A 17554-nucleotide genomic window follows, 5' to 3' on the forward strand; every position below is an offset into this window, starting at 1 on the left:
GGGAGAAGCAGTACAAAGTAGGATGGAGGTAGATGTTGATCCATATATAACAGTAATTCTCATTAAATGTAAGTGGATTAATTTCCAATTAAACATTGTCAGACTGGATTTTTAAAAACCCAATCAAATAGTTTTCAAGACTTAGATGTAAGGCTTGGAAAAAATATTACTGTTGCTCAAAAGGCTCACTTCATATTGATAAAACTTAACTAGGAAGACATAATTATTTCCAGTTTGAACACATCTACTAACATAGCCTCATATATATAAATCATATATAAAGACCAATGAACAAGTACCAACTGCAGTGGGAGATTTAACACCCCTTTCTCAGTAATTGATAGAACAACCATAAAATCAATAAGGATGTAGAAGATTATAACAAAAGGATTACCACTTTTTTTCATAGATGTATACAGAATGCCTAATTAACACTTTCCAACTACAAAATTTTTTCAGTTGACCCTATTTTAAGCCACAAGTTCAGTCTCAAATTTCAAAGCATTGAAACCATATTAATTATGTTTTCTGAAAACAGTGTACAGTTAAATTTTAGCTAGAAATCAGAAGCAGAAAGCCGACTAGAACATTACCTTATGTTTGGAAATTAAATATATTTCTAAGAAACACCTGGGTAAAAGACGAAAGCATATCAGAAATTAGAAAGTATTTTATACTGAATTATAAAAATATTATAGAACAAAAGTTGTGGGATGCAGCAATAGTAGTACTTAGAGGGAAATATATAATCTTAAATGTATATGCTAGAAAAGAAGAATGGCTTAAAATTAATGAGCTGATCAATCTCAGGAAGTCTGAGTAAGACCAGCAAAGTATGCCCAAAGAAAGAAGAAAGAAATGATGAAAATAAATGAAATAAAAAGCAGACTGACCTCAGAAGAATGGTGAAATAGGACCTCCAAAAAGCTCCTCCTCTATAAAAGCAATGAGAACATTGCCAAAAATTGTCAAAATCAACTTTTTCAGAACTCTGGAAATAACCAAAAGCTTGCAACAATCCAAGGAGTATTTATTCAAGTGAGTGACTAAATCTTACTAAGAACAGTGAGTTTTGTGGCATTTTAACTTGCCCTATTTCCATTGCCCTCTACCCAGCTCTACAGTAGTCTTGAAAACAAAGAGGTCCCACAATCTCAGTAAAAAACAGCAGTCTAGCAGCCACTGAAGGGGGCTGGATGGATTTAGAGCTCTCTAAAAACATCATTCTGGAGAATCTTCATTATTTGACCTGTCTGGTAATTTCCTGGGAACCACCATTCACGGATTTTTATGTATTTGGCCTGACTGGGAGCTCACCCATTTGCAGAAATCTTTCTCTGGAGGCATTTGTTGAAAACATTTGGATGGAAGTTGTTTACCTTTATGACTACCTGAGGCAGTGGATAACAGTTGGGGCAAACAAATAGGCTATTCAAAAAGCTTAAAAGGAAAAACTGGAAAATGAGATATCCTAAGGGGCTTTGAAAAGCTCCAGTATATTCCTGGAAATTTTGAAGGTCACATATGTGCATATAGCTGTGTCATGTCCAGGGCTGTGTGCATGCTCAAGAAAGACCTAAGAATGCCTTAAGCTGTCACCATGGTTGACCTTGAGTCTCTGGGCAAGCAGGATGTGATGGCTAAGGCAGAGTTGTAAACTGCCTGACTGAATGTTGAAAGCATCCCCCAATATGCACAGACAACCCCTTGGCAAGGCATTTAATGAAATCTCTCCTCAACCAAAGATTATCACTAAGCTAACCAAGCAGTGGTTGTACTTGCCAAAGAATATGGACTTTACAGATTTAGTTTAAGAAAGGTACTAAATATATAAACAGTAAGAACAGCAAACAGCAATAATAACAAACCCTGGGGAGGGAGGAGAATCTTGATTTACGGAGTTGCCACATTATATTATTTAAAATGTTGTTTTCAACAGAAAGTTATGAGGGATGCAGAAAGTATGGCTGAACACCAGAAAAACAGTAGTCAATAGAAACTGTCCCTAAGAAGGCCCAGATTCTGGAGTTACTAGGCAAAAACTTTAAATCACCTTTTTTTTTTTTTAACATCTTTATTGGAGTATAATTGCTTTACAATGGTGTGTTAGTTTCTGCTTTATAACAAAGTGAATCAGCTATACATATACATATATCCCCATATCTCCTCCCTCTTGCATCTCCCTCCCACCCTCCCTATCCCACCCCTCTAGGTGGTCACAAAGCACTAATCTGATTTCCCTGTGCTATGTGGCTGCTTCCCACTAGCTATTTTACATTTGGTAGTATATATAAGTCCATGCCACTCTCTCACTTCGTCCCCACTTACCCTTCCCCCTCCCCGTGTCCTCAAGTCCATTCTCTAGATCTGCGTCTTTATTCCTGTCCTGCCCATAGGTTCTTCAGAAACATTTTTTTTTTTAGATTCCATATATATGTGTTAGCATATGGTATTTGTTTTTCTCTTTCTGACTTCACTGTGTATGACAGACTCTAGATCCATCCACCTCATTACAAATAACTCAATTTCATTTCTTTTTATGGCTGAGTAATATTCCATTGTATATATGTGCCACATCTTCTTTACCCTAAATCATCTATTTTAATTATGTTCAAAGAGCTAAAGAAAACTGTCTAAGAACTAAAGGAAAATATGAGAATGATGTCTTACTAAATAGAGAACATCAATAAAGAGATACAAATTATTAAATAGAACCAAATAGAAATTCTGGAGTTGAGAAGTACAACTCAAATGAAAAATTAACTAGAAGGGCTCAACAGAAGATTTGAGTTAGCTGAGGAAAGAGTAAACAAACTTGAAGAAAGGTTAGTTGGGATTGTCCAGTCTGAGTAACAGAAATAAAGAAAAGGAATGAAGAAAAATAAACAGAGCCTCAGAGATCTGTGGGACACCATCAAGCATACTAACATGTGTATCATAGGCGTTCCAAAAGGAAATGAGGAAAGGGTAGAAAGTATTCTTGAAGGTATAATAGCCAAACTCTTTCCAAATTTGATAAAAGACCAAAATCTACACATTCAAGCAACTCAAGGATTTCCAGAAGGATAAACACAGTGGTATTCACAACAACGACTTTCACAATAAGACACATTATAATCAAGCTGTCAGAAGCCAAATGTAAAAAGAATATTGAAAGTCGCAAGAGAAGAGCAGCTTTTTTCATAAAAGTTAATCTCAGTAAGGTAAACAGGTGCTTTCTCATCAGAAATCATGGAGGCAAGAAGGCAATGGTATGACACATTCAAAGTGCTGAAAGAAAAAGACTACAAACCATGTATTTTATATCCAGCAAAAATATCCTTCTAAATGGAGAAATTAAGACAATCTCAGATGAGTTAAAAACCAAGTTTTAAGTTTGTCATTAGCAGATCTTCTCTATATGACATACTAGATGGATGGAGTCCTTCAGACTGAAATGAAAGGACGCTGAAATCCACATGAAGAAATAAAGCATACTGGTAAAGGTAACTATATAGGTAAATATAAAAGAAAGTATAAATATACTTTCTGTAATTTTTTCCCTATCTGATTTATAAGATAACTAACTGTATAAAGCAAAAATTATAAATCTGTGTTGATAGGCATGTAATGTATAAAGACATCATTTGTATGGCAATAATAACACAAAGGAAGGGAGAGAGAACAGGTATATGGGAGCGAAGTTTTTGTATACTACTGAAGTTAAGTTGGTATTAATTCAAAATGGATTGTTATAAGTTAAGATGTTAGTTAAGAAAATAACTCAAAAAATATAGTAAAAGAAATGGCAAGGGAATTTAAATGGTACTCTAGAAAATATCTATTTTAACAAAAAGAAGTCAGCAATGGAGGAATAGAGGGGAAAAAAGACATAGGACTTACAGTAAACAGATAGCAAAGGAAGATATAAATCCTGTCTTATCAGTAATTAAGTTAAGTGTAAACAGGTTAAGCATTTCAATTAAAAGACAAGGTACTGGCAGACTGGGGAAAGAAACATGTCAGCTATAAATGCTGTCTGGAAGAGACACACTTTAGAGTAAAATACACCAATAGGTTGGCAATAAGAAGATGAAAAAAGATACACATACAAATAGTAATTAAAAGGGAGCTGGAGTGATTGAACTAATATCTGACAAAATAAGACTTTAAGATGAAACTTTTTACTAGAGACAAGGGAATTTTGTAATGATAAAAGGGTCAGTTCATCAAGAAGGTATAACAGTTATAAACATAAGTTCATGTTTCAAAGGAACCTCAAAATACATAAAGCAAAAACTGACAGAATTGAGGGGAAAAATACACAATTAAATAATAATAGTTGCAAATGTAAATATCCCACTTTCAATAAAGGATAGAACAAACTAGGTAGATGAACAAGAAACAGAAGACATGAACAAGAGTATAAACTAACTAGACATCTACAGAGCACTTCACCCCAAATCAGCAAAATACACATTCTTCTCAAGTGCAGCATGTATTTTTCTCCAGCATAGATATATATTAGGTCATAAAATAAATTTATTCCTAGTAAATTTGAAAGGATGAAATTATACAGAGTATGTTCTCTAGCTATAATGTAATGAAATCAGAAATCAGTAACAGAAGGAAATTTGGGAAATTTCCCAAATCTGTAGAAATTAAACAACCTTAGCCTAAATAATCAATGGATCAAAAAAGAAATCACAAGGGAAATTTAAAAAATAGAGACTAATGAAAATGAAAACAACATACAAAAATTATGGGATGCATCAAAACCAGTGCTCAGAGGGAAATTTATAACTGTAAACACCTCCATTAAAAAAGATCTCAAGCGACCCTAAACTTCCATCTTAATTAACAAGGCAAAGAAGAGCAATCTAAACCCAAGTAAGCAGAAGGAAGGACATAATAAAAATTTGAGTGGAAATAAATAGGGAATAGAAAAACAATAGAAGATAAAACCAACAGTTGGTTATTTGAAAAGATGAACAAAATTGACAAACTTTCGGCTAGACTAACCAAGAAAAAGGAAGGCTCAGATTATTAAAATGAGGAATGAAAGAGTGAACATTAGTATGATCTTAACCAAAATAAAAAAGAGTATAATAGAATATTATGAACTATTTTATGCCAACAAATAGATAACTGAGATGAAATGGACAAATTTCTAGAAAGACACAAAACTATTGAAACTGACTTAAGACAGAAAATCTGGATAGACCTGTAATGAGAGATTGGATGAGTAATCAAGAATTTACCAAATGAAAAGTATAGACCCAGGTGACTTCACTGGTGAATTCTACCAAACATTTAAAGAATTAACACTAATGCTTCATAAATTCTTCCAAAATATAGAAGAGGAGGGACACTTCCTAAATCATTCTATGAAGCTGGTATTACTCTGATATCAAAACTAGACAATCATTGTGCAGGAAAACTACAGACTAGTATCTGTTATGAATAGAGATGCAGAAATCCTCAACAAAACCACAAAACTGAATCCAGCAACATATAAAAAGGATTATGCACAGTCCAGGTGGGATTTATCCCAGGATTGTGAGGTTAGTTCACCATACAAAACCCAATCAACATAATATGCCATATTAATAGAAGAAAGGACAAAAACACATTCCAGAATTCATCTCAATATAAACAGAAAAAACATTTAACAGAATCCAGCACCCTCTCATGATAAAACACTTGATAAACTAGGAATAAAAGGGAACTTCCTCAACCTGATAAAGGGCATCTGAATAACCCACAACTAACATCATACTTAATGGTGAAAGGTTGAAAGCATTTCCCCAAAGATTAGGATCAAGATATCAGCCCTGTCCACCTCTATTCAACATTGTAGTGGAGGTTTTAGCTAGAGCAGTTAGACATGAAAATGAAATAAAATCATGCAGATTCGAAAAGAAGTCAAACTATCTCTATTTGCAGATGGCATAATCTTGTACAGATGATTCTCATTATTTGTGGAGAATTCACCTACTCACTAAAATTTATTTGTAACTCCAAAATGAATACTTGCAGTGCTTTTCTAGTCATTCATGGACATGTGAAAAATTTGGAAAAAATTTGAAAATTGTTGTGAAAAATTTGAGTTGCCTGACACACACCTTCTCAGCTGAGGTTGAAAAAGGCAACACTCTACCTTTTTGTTTCAACTTTCATACAGAAGTGACCAGAGGATAAGGGACAGTACAATATAGTAAGAGAAGCTCTGGCTCTGGAGCCAGTTCTATGGAGTTTGAGTCCCAACTCTGGTACCCACTGGGGAAGTGGCCTCAGGCAGTTTCCTTAACACTTCTGAACCTCATTTTCTCTTTTGTGAAATAAAGAAAAGAGAGTCAACTAGAATGAGATACCTTTAGGATTTAAGATCATAATCTGTGTATGTGTATTAGTCCTAGGACGGTCATTCAATACTCGCTAATTCAGCAGTCATGACAACTTTAGAAAACATAACTACCACAAATAATAGGAACTCATTGTATATGGCTAATCCTACAGAGTCCACAAATGAACTATTAGAGCTAATATCAAGTTCAACAAGGTTGCAGGATCAAGATCATTGTACAAAAATCAGTTGTATTTTTATACACTGGCAATGAAAAATACAAAAATGAAATTAAGAGAAAATTCCTTGTACAATAGCATTAAAAAGAATAAAATACTTAGGAATAAATTTAACAAAAGAGGTGCAAGAGTTGTTTGTGGAAAGCCACAAAAATTTTTTGAACGAAATTAAAGAACAAATTAAATTAATGGAAAGCCATCCCATGTTCATAGATTACAAGGCTTAATATTGTTAAGATGACAGTACATCCCAAATTGGTCTACAGATTCAACTTAGTCCTTATCAAAATTTCAGCTGTCTTTTTTGAAGAAATTGATGAGCTGACTCTAAAATTCATATGGAAAGGAAGAGACCAAGAATAGCCAAAATTATCTTGAAAAAGAACAAAGTTAAAGGACTCATATTCCCAGTTTCAAAACTTACTCAAATCTACAGTAATCAAGGCAACATGGTACTGGCATAAGAATAGACATATACTTCAGTGGAATAGAATTGAGGCTCCAGAAGTAAACCATTACATTTATTGTCAGTTGCAAGGGTGCCAAGGCAATTCAATGGGAAAGAATAGTTTTTCAACAAATGCTACTGCGACAACTGGATATCCACACGCAAAAGAATGACGTTGGATCCTTTGTTCATACCATATACAAATATTAACAAATTGAGACATATGCTTAAGTGTAAGAGCAAAAACTATAAAACTCTAAAGAGAACATAGGCATAAATCTTTGTAACCTTGGACTTGGCAATAGTTTTTCAGGTATGATATCAAAAGCAGAAGCAACAAAGGAAAGACTAGATAAACTGGACTCCACTGAAAGTAAACACTTTTTTGCTTTAAAGGGTCCTATGAAGAAAGTGAAAAGACAACTCACAGAATGGAAGAAAATACTTACAAATCATCTATCTGCTAAGGTGGTAGTATCCAGAATATATATAAAACTTTTAGTTTCAACAATAAGAAAACAAATAACCCAATTTTAAAATGGGCAAACGATTTGAATAAGACATTTCTCCAAAGAAAATATTCAGGTGGCCAATAAGCACATGAAAATATGCTCAACATCTTAAGTCACTAGGAAAATGAAAGTCAAAACTACAATGAGATACCACCTCACACTGGTCAGAATAGCCATCATTAAAAAGTCAACAAATAATAAATGTTGGAGAGGTATGGAGAAAAGGGAACCCTCTTACACTGTTGGTGGGAATATAAATTCCCACCAACTATGGAAAACATTATGGCAGTTCCTCAAAAAACTAAAAATAGAGTTACCATATGATCCAGCAGTCCCACTCCTGGGCATATATCCGGAAAAGACAAAAACTAATTTGAAAAGATACATGCACCCCAGTGTTCATAGCAGCACTGTTTACAATAGCCAAGACATGGAAGCAACCTAAATGTCCATCTACAGATGAATGGATAAAGAAGATGTGGTATGTATATACAATGGAATATTAGCCATAAAAAAGAATGAAACAATGCCATTTGCAGCAATATCATACTAAGTAAGAAAGAGAAAGACAAATACCATGTGATATCACTTATATGTGGAATCTAAAATAGTACACAAATGAACATATCTACGAAACAGAAACAGACTCACAGACATAGAGAACAGACTTGTGGTTGCCAAGGGGTAGGAGGGTGGGGGAGGGAAGGATTGGGAGTTTGGGATTAGCAAATGCAAACTAGTATACATAGAATGAATAAACAACAAGGTCCTACTTTATAGCACAGGGAACTATGTTCAATATCCTGTGATAAATCAGAATGGAAGAGAATATGTATAACTGAGTCACTGTGCTGTATGCAGAAATCAACATTGTAAATCAGCTATACTTCAATTAAAAAAAAAACTTCAATGAGATACCACTTTGAAAAGAAGAACATTTGCAATTATTGGTGAATGTGTGGATAAATTGGAACTTTCGTACATTGCTGGTGGTTCAGCTGTGTTAGAAAATGTAGTTAGAAAACTTCCTCAAAAGTTAAACATAGAGTTACCATATGACCCAAAAGTTCCACTCTTAGTATACATACTCTACAGAATTGAAAACATATATCTACACAAAAACTTCTACATGAGTGTTAGTAGCAGTGTTATATATAATAGGTCAAAAGTGGAAACAACCTAAATGTCAATCCACTGATGAATGGATAAACAAAATGTAGCACATCCATACAAAGGAATATTACTTGGCAATAAGAAGGGAATGAAGTCCTGGTAAGTAATACAACATGAATGAATCTTGAAAACGTTATGCTAAGAGAAAGAGGCCAGATGCAGAAGGCCCCATAGTGTATGATTCCATTTATATGAAATGTCCAAAATAGGCAAATCCATAGAGACCAAAAGCAGATTAGTGCTTGCCAGGGGCTGGAGGGATGAGGAAATGGGGAATGACCGTTAATGGGTACAGAGTTTATTTTTGGGTTAATGAAAAATTTCTGAAATTAGACAGTGGTAATGTTTACACAATTCTGTGAATGTAGTAAAATCCCTTTAATTATGTACTTTAAAAGGGCATTTTGTGGTATGTGAATTATTCCTCAATAGAAACAATATACATATGGTAGTTTTCAAGAAAGCTAAATGTTGGTTTGAAAAAACTGACAAAATAGGTAAACATTTCATGAGACTGGTCAGGGAAAAAGAAGAGTATGTGCAAATATCAGGAATGGAAAAGAATTAAGACATATTGGCAGATATTGAAAATACAATAAGGTATTTTGAACAACCTATTCCAGTAAATGAAAAAACTAGATGGCGTTCACAAATTCTTAGTAATATTATTTATAAAACCCACATAAGAGAAATTATAATTTAAAAGTTTTCATACTCTTATAATCATTAAATCAGTCAGTAATAAAAACTCTTCTCAAAAATAAACTTGTTTAGAGTCGTACAAAAAATTGAAGGAAGAAATAATTCCTCCCTCATTTATGAAGGTAGCATGACCTTGATTTAAGAAAGTATAATATAAGAAAAAATATAGACCAGATTCACAAACAGGCTGATATAGCAGTACTGAGTTGGGATCATCTTAGAAATATGAGGTAGGGTTAACAAAATCAGTGCTGTTCATCGCATTGTCAGATTGAAGGAGAAAAACCATGTCTCATTATATGTAGAAAAAAATTACGTGGTGAAATTCAGTATCTATTCACAAAGATGCTCTTAGCAAATAGAGTATAAGGCAGCTTTCTCAATATGATATTTGATAGTTTAAACCAAACCTTATATTTAATGGTGAAACCTTGAAAGATTCCAAGTTGAGATCAGGAACAAGACAGATACGGGTTGTGATCGCTTCTGTTCATCATTCTATTATATTAGGCAAGAAAGAAAAATAAGCAAAATACACAACTGTCAAAACATATGATTGTGAACATAGAAAATCTAAAATCTTCTACATATAAAAATTAGTAACATTAACAGAATTTAGTAAGATAGCTTGATATGCAAAAATTAAAAATGATAAAAATGATACTATGTTTAACATATAAAAGTACAACTTCTATGTATCAGCAACAGTTAGAAATTAAAATTTAAAAAGTTTATAAAAGCTACACAAATAATCAGACACTCAAGAATCATCCCAAAAATTATGTGTAAGACCTCTTCATGGAGAATAAAACCTTATTGTGAGATATTTAAAAAGACCTAAATAAATTGAGAGAAATACTATTCATGGATTTGAAGCCTTGTTTTTTTGTTTTGTTTTGATTTTGGCCATGCTGCACGGCATGCAGGATCCTAGTTCCCCAACCAGGGATCGAACCTGTGCTCCCTGCATTGGAAGCTCCGGAGTCCTAACCACTGGACCACCAGGGAATTCCCTGAAGCCTTTTTTTTCTTTTAGTGACATTAATCTTCCTATTTAATGTACAGATTCAGTGATATCGCAACCATAATCTCAGAAGATTTACTTAGTCTTAAATAGACAAGCTAACTCTAAGATTTATAAGGAAATGCAGAGGGCTGAGTATAGACAAGATACTTTTGAATTGGAAAAATAACAAGGTAGCAGGACTTGACCTACTAGATATTAAGATTTGTTTTGTAATTAGGACATTGGGGTGTTAGCAGAGGGCTAGACAAAGAGATGATGGAACAGGATATTTCTTGGAATGGAAATAGACCAACACATATGTGGACACTTGATTTTTGATAGGAGCATTATGGAGCAGTGGTGAAAGGGCTATTTAAAAAAATGATGCCGAGACAGTTGGGCTTCTATAAAGGCAAAACCAAAATTGACTCCCTATCTCACAACATGCACAAAAAAATCAATTCTATGTGGATTATAGACCAAAAAGTGAAAAGTACAATTAAAAGTTTTATAGGTAAGCTTGACTTTAGCCTTAGGTAAGGATTATCAAACAAGATGCAAAAACAAAACATAAAGAAAAATGATAGTACGTTATGTTCATCTAAAGATAACATAGAGTATGAAAAAAGCAAGTATAAAGTGGGAGAATATATTTGCAACACATGTAACTAACAGAGGACTTATATTTAGAATAACTACCAGAGATTTAATTATTAGATTATATATGTAATTGTATGTAACATAATTTATATATGATAATATCATATAAATGGATAATTATATATATATTATTATGATCAGTAAGAAAAATACAACCCAATAGAAGAAAACCCTTAAACAGGCATTTTACAAGATAAGAAATTCAAATTATTAATAAATATATAAAATGTTCAATCAGGAAGATGTAAATTAATACCATTATGAGATTTAACTATCCTCCTAAAAGTTGCAGAAAATTTTAGTCTGACAATACCAAGTGAGGGTGATGTTGTAGAGGATTGGAGGATGATCTGAAGCAAGTGTAGATGGGCACAATCACTTTGGAAAAGTTTGATTATTACCTAGTGATGTAGAACATATGATGCATATACTATTACCTAGGAGTTCCTTTCTCAGATATATATTTAGACAAACTTGTGCACATGTGCTGTGGTACATATTTATAAGAATGTTTATGGCAGCATTGTTTGTAATGGTTCAAACCCAGAACCAGCCCAAATGTCCACCAGCAGTAGAATGGATGAATAAATTCATGCAATGGAATATTCTACTGCAATGAAAATAAATGATCCACAGCCACATGTAGCATCATGAATGACTACTAAAAAGAGTGTTGAGTTAAATAAATCACTCAAAGAATACATACACTATATATCCATTTATATGAAGTTCAAAAACGAACCTATATTGTCTAGAACATGCATTCTTGGCAGGGTTCATACTGTTTCTTTTGGTGGCAAAAATTGGTCTTGAAGGTGAAAAAACATTTGATATTATAATCGTTTGTGGCCCTCCAAAGCTTAACCCTACCTGCAAAATCTTAGTGTTTGATTTCTTTTTGAGTTTTCTCAAATATCACCTGAGCACCATTTACTCTGACATTGACTTTGTGGAAGCTGTGCAGAGCGTCTGCAAGGTCAGGGGTACAAAATTGTGGTGGATAGATGATTGGAGGACTTTCAAATGACTGGTCTTGAAGTCATCACTAGAGGTGGTCTGTGTGTGTCAGTTGGTTGCCATTGGCTGCCTTGTGGATGTTATGTTTGATCCTCTCTCTGCTTTTGTTTGTGACTTTGATTTTTAGAATTAAATAAAAATATTCTGTTTTATTATTTAGTTCAACAAAAGTTATTCAACCCTTCATTAGTTATACTAAGTACCGACAAGAAAAAAATGTCAGTAATATTTTAATGAGTATCTAGTAGCTAATTAAATTAAAAGTTTCTTCTCAGAGCAAGCAAAAGTTCAAAGTTTATTAAATATTGTAGGAAATTAATTTTTTCAATGTGTTTTGTTGGAAAAATGAGTTTAATTTTTTAAAAACTTGATTGCATTGCTGTTATTATATAAATTGTTAATTTGCATATGTAATTTGATGCATCACAATTTATATAAGGAATATATTACATTAAACAGCAAATACAGTTATAAAATTAAGTGAAATACTAATAGCCTTTAAAATTTTAACTTGGTATTTCCCTGGTGGTGCAGTGGTTAAGAATCCGCCTGCCAATGCGGGGGACACAGGTTCAATCCCTGGTCTGAGAGGATCCCACATTCTGTGGAGCAGCTAAGCCTGTGCACCACAAGTACTGAACCTGCGCTCTAGAGCCAGCGAGCCACAACTCCTGAGCCCGCGTGCCACAACTACTGAAGCCCGTGCACCTAGAGCCCGTGCTCCGCAACAAGAGAAGCCACTGCAATGAGAAGCCCACGCATCACAACGAAGAGTAGACCCCGCTTGCCGCAACTAGAGAAAGCCCACGTGCAGCACTGAAGACCCAACGCGGCCAAAAATAAATAAATTAATTAAAAAAAATTTTAACTTAAAAAGTTAAAAAAAGTAGGCCTCAGATACTTTTTATTTATAAAATCACAGATACACATAAAATATGTAAACAGATTGTATATGTGTGTAAAAATGTCATAGGGGAGTGATTAGAAGAAAATTTCTGAAAAGGCCACTTAGGGTTGATAATGGAAAAAAAAAAGATCAAGAAACACCAGCCTAGAAATACATATATATGTGGTAAAACTATCAAGAAAAGCAGAGAAGTGATACCCGTAACATTCATGATATTAACTCTGAGGATAAGGTGGGTGCTGGGTTCTTCTAGAGTTCTGACAGTGGTCTATTTCTTGATCTGAGTGGTGGCCACTCAGGTGTTTACCTTATAGTCTATATGCCCATGTTTTATATATAATACTTTTCTGTATGGGTATTATATTTCATAATAGAAAAAAGGTAGTTTGTAGACTTTAAATGCTGTGTATTGTTAGGTTTTATATGCATGATTATGAACTAAATCTCCATCTTAGTAAAGCTTCTTAATTAAAAAAGTAGATGTTGACTGATGAAAAGCTTTTACCAAACAGTTTTTTTTTTTTTTTTTTTCAGATGGGCCCAATTCTTCATCCATCCACTAATGATCAGAGATGCAATTGACCGGGAAGTTGAAGCTGTTGATAGTGGTAAGTGCTTTATGTCTTGCTGCTTTTTCCTTCATTGATCCAGTCGTTTAGCACATTTACTATTCTTTGTCACTCTTTATATTATAAAGGGCTAAGTTAAAATAAATATGTCATGTTTATTTTTGAAGCCATTAAATGTTTAATTCAGTATATATTTGAAATAAGTCAAAGAATGGTAGATTTTCGATTTTTCAGCCTTTGTTTTTTGAGGGTTTTACCACAGTGACTGACCTTTTGCAGGATAAGAGCCTAATTCTTAAAGCTAATACTGGGTGTTAAAACTTTAAAAGTTCACATACTCTTTTTGTATGAAGAGGCATTTTCTCTGAGGCTTTATTTTAAGCACCATCCTGATATTTAAATAGCTTATTTTTTGTTGCCTCTGTGTGTCAGTGCTTTGTGGGTTGAGTTTCTGTAGTTCTGAAAACAATCGTGATATATTTATGGATGAAGAAACTAAACTCCTGAACAGGAAATGCGTTTAATTTTACTTTTTGACAGTTTTTCTTATCTTTGTGATTTAAATACTGAAGACCGAAAGGAAGGCTGTGTGTCTCTATGGGGTGCAGGTTCATTAGAGAACTGTGCTGCACATATCCCTTAATTACAAAGTACCAGTAAATAGCACCACTGCAGATTAACCCTGCTTCCTTATTTTAGTATTAGAAACATGTAACAGTAGACTTGGGGGGATTTCTAGTTCACATAGGTTAGGCTTGGCTTGCATAGCTGAAGAGGCCAGGTTTCTGTACTAGTTCTTCCCTTTGTAGCATTTTCCCTCTTGGCTTGATTGTCTAGTTCTAATAATCACTTATTGCGTTCACTAGGCTGAATAAACTGCAGATGGCTGGAAAGAACTGTCTTGAAGTCAGCAAACTGTGTTTTACTTATAGAAATGTCACTAACTGTGGCCCTCAATTTATTTGTAAAAGAGGGTGGAATGGAGTTAGATTCCTCCTGGTTCTAGTAGCTCCTTATAATCAAGGATTTATTTTCTTCATTTTTGTTACTTGCCTACCCACAGTGTCTGTTTTTTCATAGGCCCAGATAAGTATTTGTTGAATACATGAAAAACCAAAATAACTAAGGAAAACTCCAAAAGCCTTCCCTACTTTTTGGGACCTAGGAACTATATTCTGTGTCTTTAATTCTTTCAAGTGTGTTTTTCTTTATACAGTTTCTAAAGTGGGTCGAAATTGGCATTTAAAAGGTTAGACGTCTAGGGAATTCCATGGCAGTCCAGTGGTAGGATTCAGCGCTTTACTGCCAGGGCCCACGTTCAATCCATGGTCGGCAAACTAAGATCTCGCAAGCTGTGCGGTGCGGCCAAAAAAGAAAGATTAAACGTCTAATTTAATTTTACAAGTTTAATTCAGAATATATTTTATTATATTTTGAATATTATGCAGAAATATATGTATATATGTACATATGTGATATATGATATGTACACACACACTCACATACAATAAGTCGTTTTGGTTTAAGATGAACTTAAGCTAAAGCCTCTGTTTTTTTGTTTGTTTTTGATGATAGGAGACCTAGATTTCAATTTGTGATCTGATATAAATCTGATATAAGTATCATTAGTTACTTAACCTTCTAAGTATGAAGGATTTACTTGAGATTAGGGAGATGGGAGAGGTCTTAAATTTTAACTTGTGTAATAAACTAGTATTCATTAGCCAGTTTTGCTTTTTAGCATACTGTTTATGATGTATTATTCTTTTATTTGCATTTATAAGACATCAGAAAATTATAAATAAGACAAGAGCTAAGTTTAGATTCTATGAACATACAACAAGATCATTTGGAGACTCAATATTTATACATTGATAGATATTGATATTTATTGTGAACACAGTATAAATTTATCTTGGCTAAAACCACAAAATGTTTAACAGTTTTACATGTTAACGTGTATAGTATGCAGACCATTAAGAGTTAACAGCTCTAGGCCAGGTCTAAGTCAGTATTATATTCATACATCTTAGCTTTTCTTTTTTCCAAAATCAATATCTGCAAATAATGAGATCTATTTTTGAAAGCTCAATAATCAGGTGTTATTTTCTTCTATTCAGATGTGATAGTCTTTATTCTATCATTCTCATCTCATTCGCATGTTTTTAGTTGCCTGCATGCTTGGATGGCCCATTCAATGTGAGAGGAGTTGAAAGGAAGTTCAGCTATCCTGGTAGAATCATCTTTTCATTTTCTTTTTCCTTTATTCCTTTCCACCTGCTTATGGAAGAGATTCTTTCCTGAGTTTTAAATTTATTATCTTGTTTTACCTTCGTTACTTTATCACCATGCCCTGCATCGACAATCTGTTTTTGGTCTAATCTTTCAGTGGAGTGGTTATACACACAAATTTATAAGCATTTATTTGCACAATGCAGATAGGTCTGTTCAGTGTTTTATAATTTTCTTGAATACATTTAATCACAGAAGCTCATAAATGTCCACAGGGTAGGTTTTAAAATGGGATTAACTTATTGCTAAAAGAAGATTATAGAGAAAAAAATTATTTTTAATGATTAGCTCTTTATTTTAATGACTGTTCATACTTTTACATAAGCATGTTTAATTGCCTGCATATTGTACCTTAGTAATTGAGACTGAGGATATGGCCAAAGACTTTTTTTACATAATCAAGTGGTTGAGTGTGTTCTCTAAGTGTTCAGTATTTATACTCTATTTTTATCAGTTGTAGGAGGTACTAAATCACTTTTTGTAGGTATGTTTATATGTCTACTCCATTAGTTTTCTGTTGCTGCTGTAACAAATTACCAGAAACTCAGGCTTAAAATAACAACAGATTTATTTTTTAAACTTTTGGAGGTCAGAAGTCTAAAATATTTCCTCAGGGCTGCATTCCTTTTGGAGCCTCCAAGGGAGAATCTGTTTCCTTGCCTTTTGCACCTTCTAGATACCACCTACTTTCCTAGACTATGGCTCCTTTCACTATCTGAAGAGCCATGGGTGTAGAATCTTCTTTGCTATCTGACTTCTGCTTCTGTCTTTATATCTTCTGTCTTTGATCCTCTTACCTCTCTCTTTTAAGGACCCTGTGATTACATTGGGACCCAGATAATTCAGGATAATCTCCCCTTCTCAAGATCCTTAATTTAATCACACTGCAAAGTTCCTTTTACCACATAAGGTAACACATTCACAGGTTTTGGAGATTAAGATGTGGCAATCTTTGGGAGCCATTATTCAGCCTGTCACCTTAATAATGGAATTGTTTCTTCTGTGTTACAGCCATATCTTCATAATTTTTACAGAGATTTAAAAAATTTACTCTGTTGAAGCTATGTATATATTTTTTTACTACATATGTTTTCCAGGTATGGAAATTATAAATGTATATATTTTTTTACTGTCTCATCTTTGATTTAGACTTCATGGCTTATAACTGAAGTATTTTATTGAATATACTTTTGCTTCTTTCCATCTCTTCTGTCACCACTTTAGTTTCCACTCTCTTTACCAAGTATAACAGTGATGGCCTCTAATCAGTTTCCCTGTCTGTACTTTTGCTTCAACATTTACAACCAGAATGAACTTAGTGAAGTCCAGATCTGATAATGTTACTCTCCTTATTAAACATTTGTAATGACTTACCATTACTCCTATGATTAAAAAAAAATAGCTAACTTTTTTTTTTTTTTTTTGCGGTATGTGGGCCTCTCACTGTTGTGGTCTCTCCCGTTGCGGAGCACAGGCTCCGGATGCGCAGGCTCAACGGCCATGGCTCATGGGCCCAGCCGCTCCGCGGCATGTGGGAACTTCCCAGACCGGGGCACAAACCCGTGTCCCCTGCATCGGCAGGCGGACTCTCAACCACTGCGCCACCAGGGAAGCCCCCCGCCCAAATAGCTAACATTTATTGAGCACTTATTATGTGCATTGTTATGATTATTACCTCCATTATCCTTATTTGACATACAATGA

General features: G+C 34.0%; 1 protein-coding gene across 7 annotated transcripts in view; it reads left to right on the top strand.

The window, feature by feature from the left end:
• Positions 1-17554, top strand: part of NRDC (nardilysin convertase) — a 90969-nt gene that overhangs the window by 31942 nt on the left and 41473 nt on the right. For all 7 annotated transcript variants that reach the window (XM_089922818.1, XM_089922830.1, XM_089922824.1 and 4 more), the window contains one exon: positions 13524-13597. In XM_089922818.1, coding sequence (XP_089778944.1) covers positions 13524-13597 — 74 coding nt within the window. The remainder of the gene's footprint in view (positions 1-13523; positions 13598-17554) is intronic.

The sequence above is a fragment of the Delphinapterus leucas genome, chromosome 1 (assembly GCF_059928025.1).
Source record: "Delphinapterus leucas isolate spDelLeu-1000000601 "Yukka" chromosome 1, BTC_Dleu_Yukka2, whole genome shotgun sequence".
In the NCBI taxonomy this organism is placed as follows: domain Eukaryota; kingdom Metazoa; phylum Chordata; class Mammalia; order Artiodactyla; family Monodontidae; genus Delphinapterus; species Delphinapterus leucas.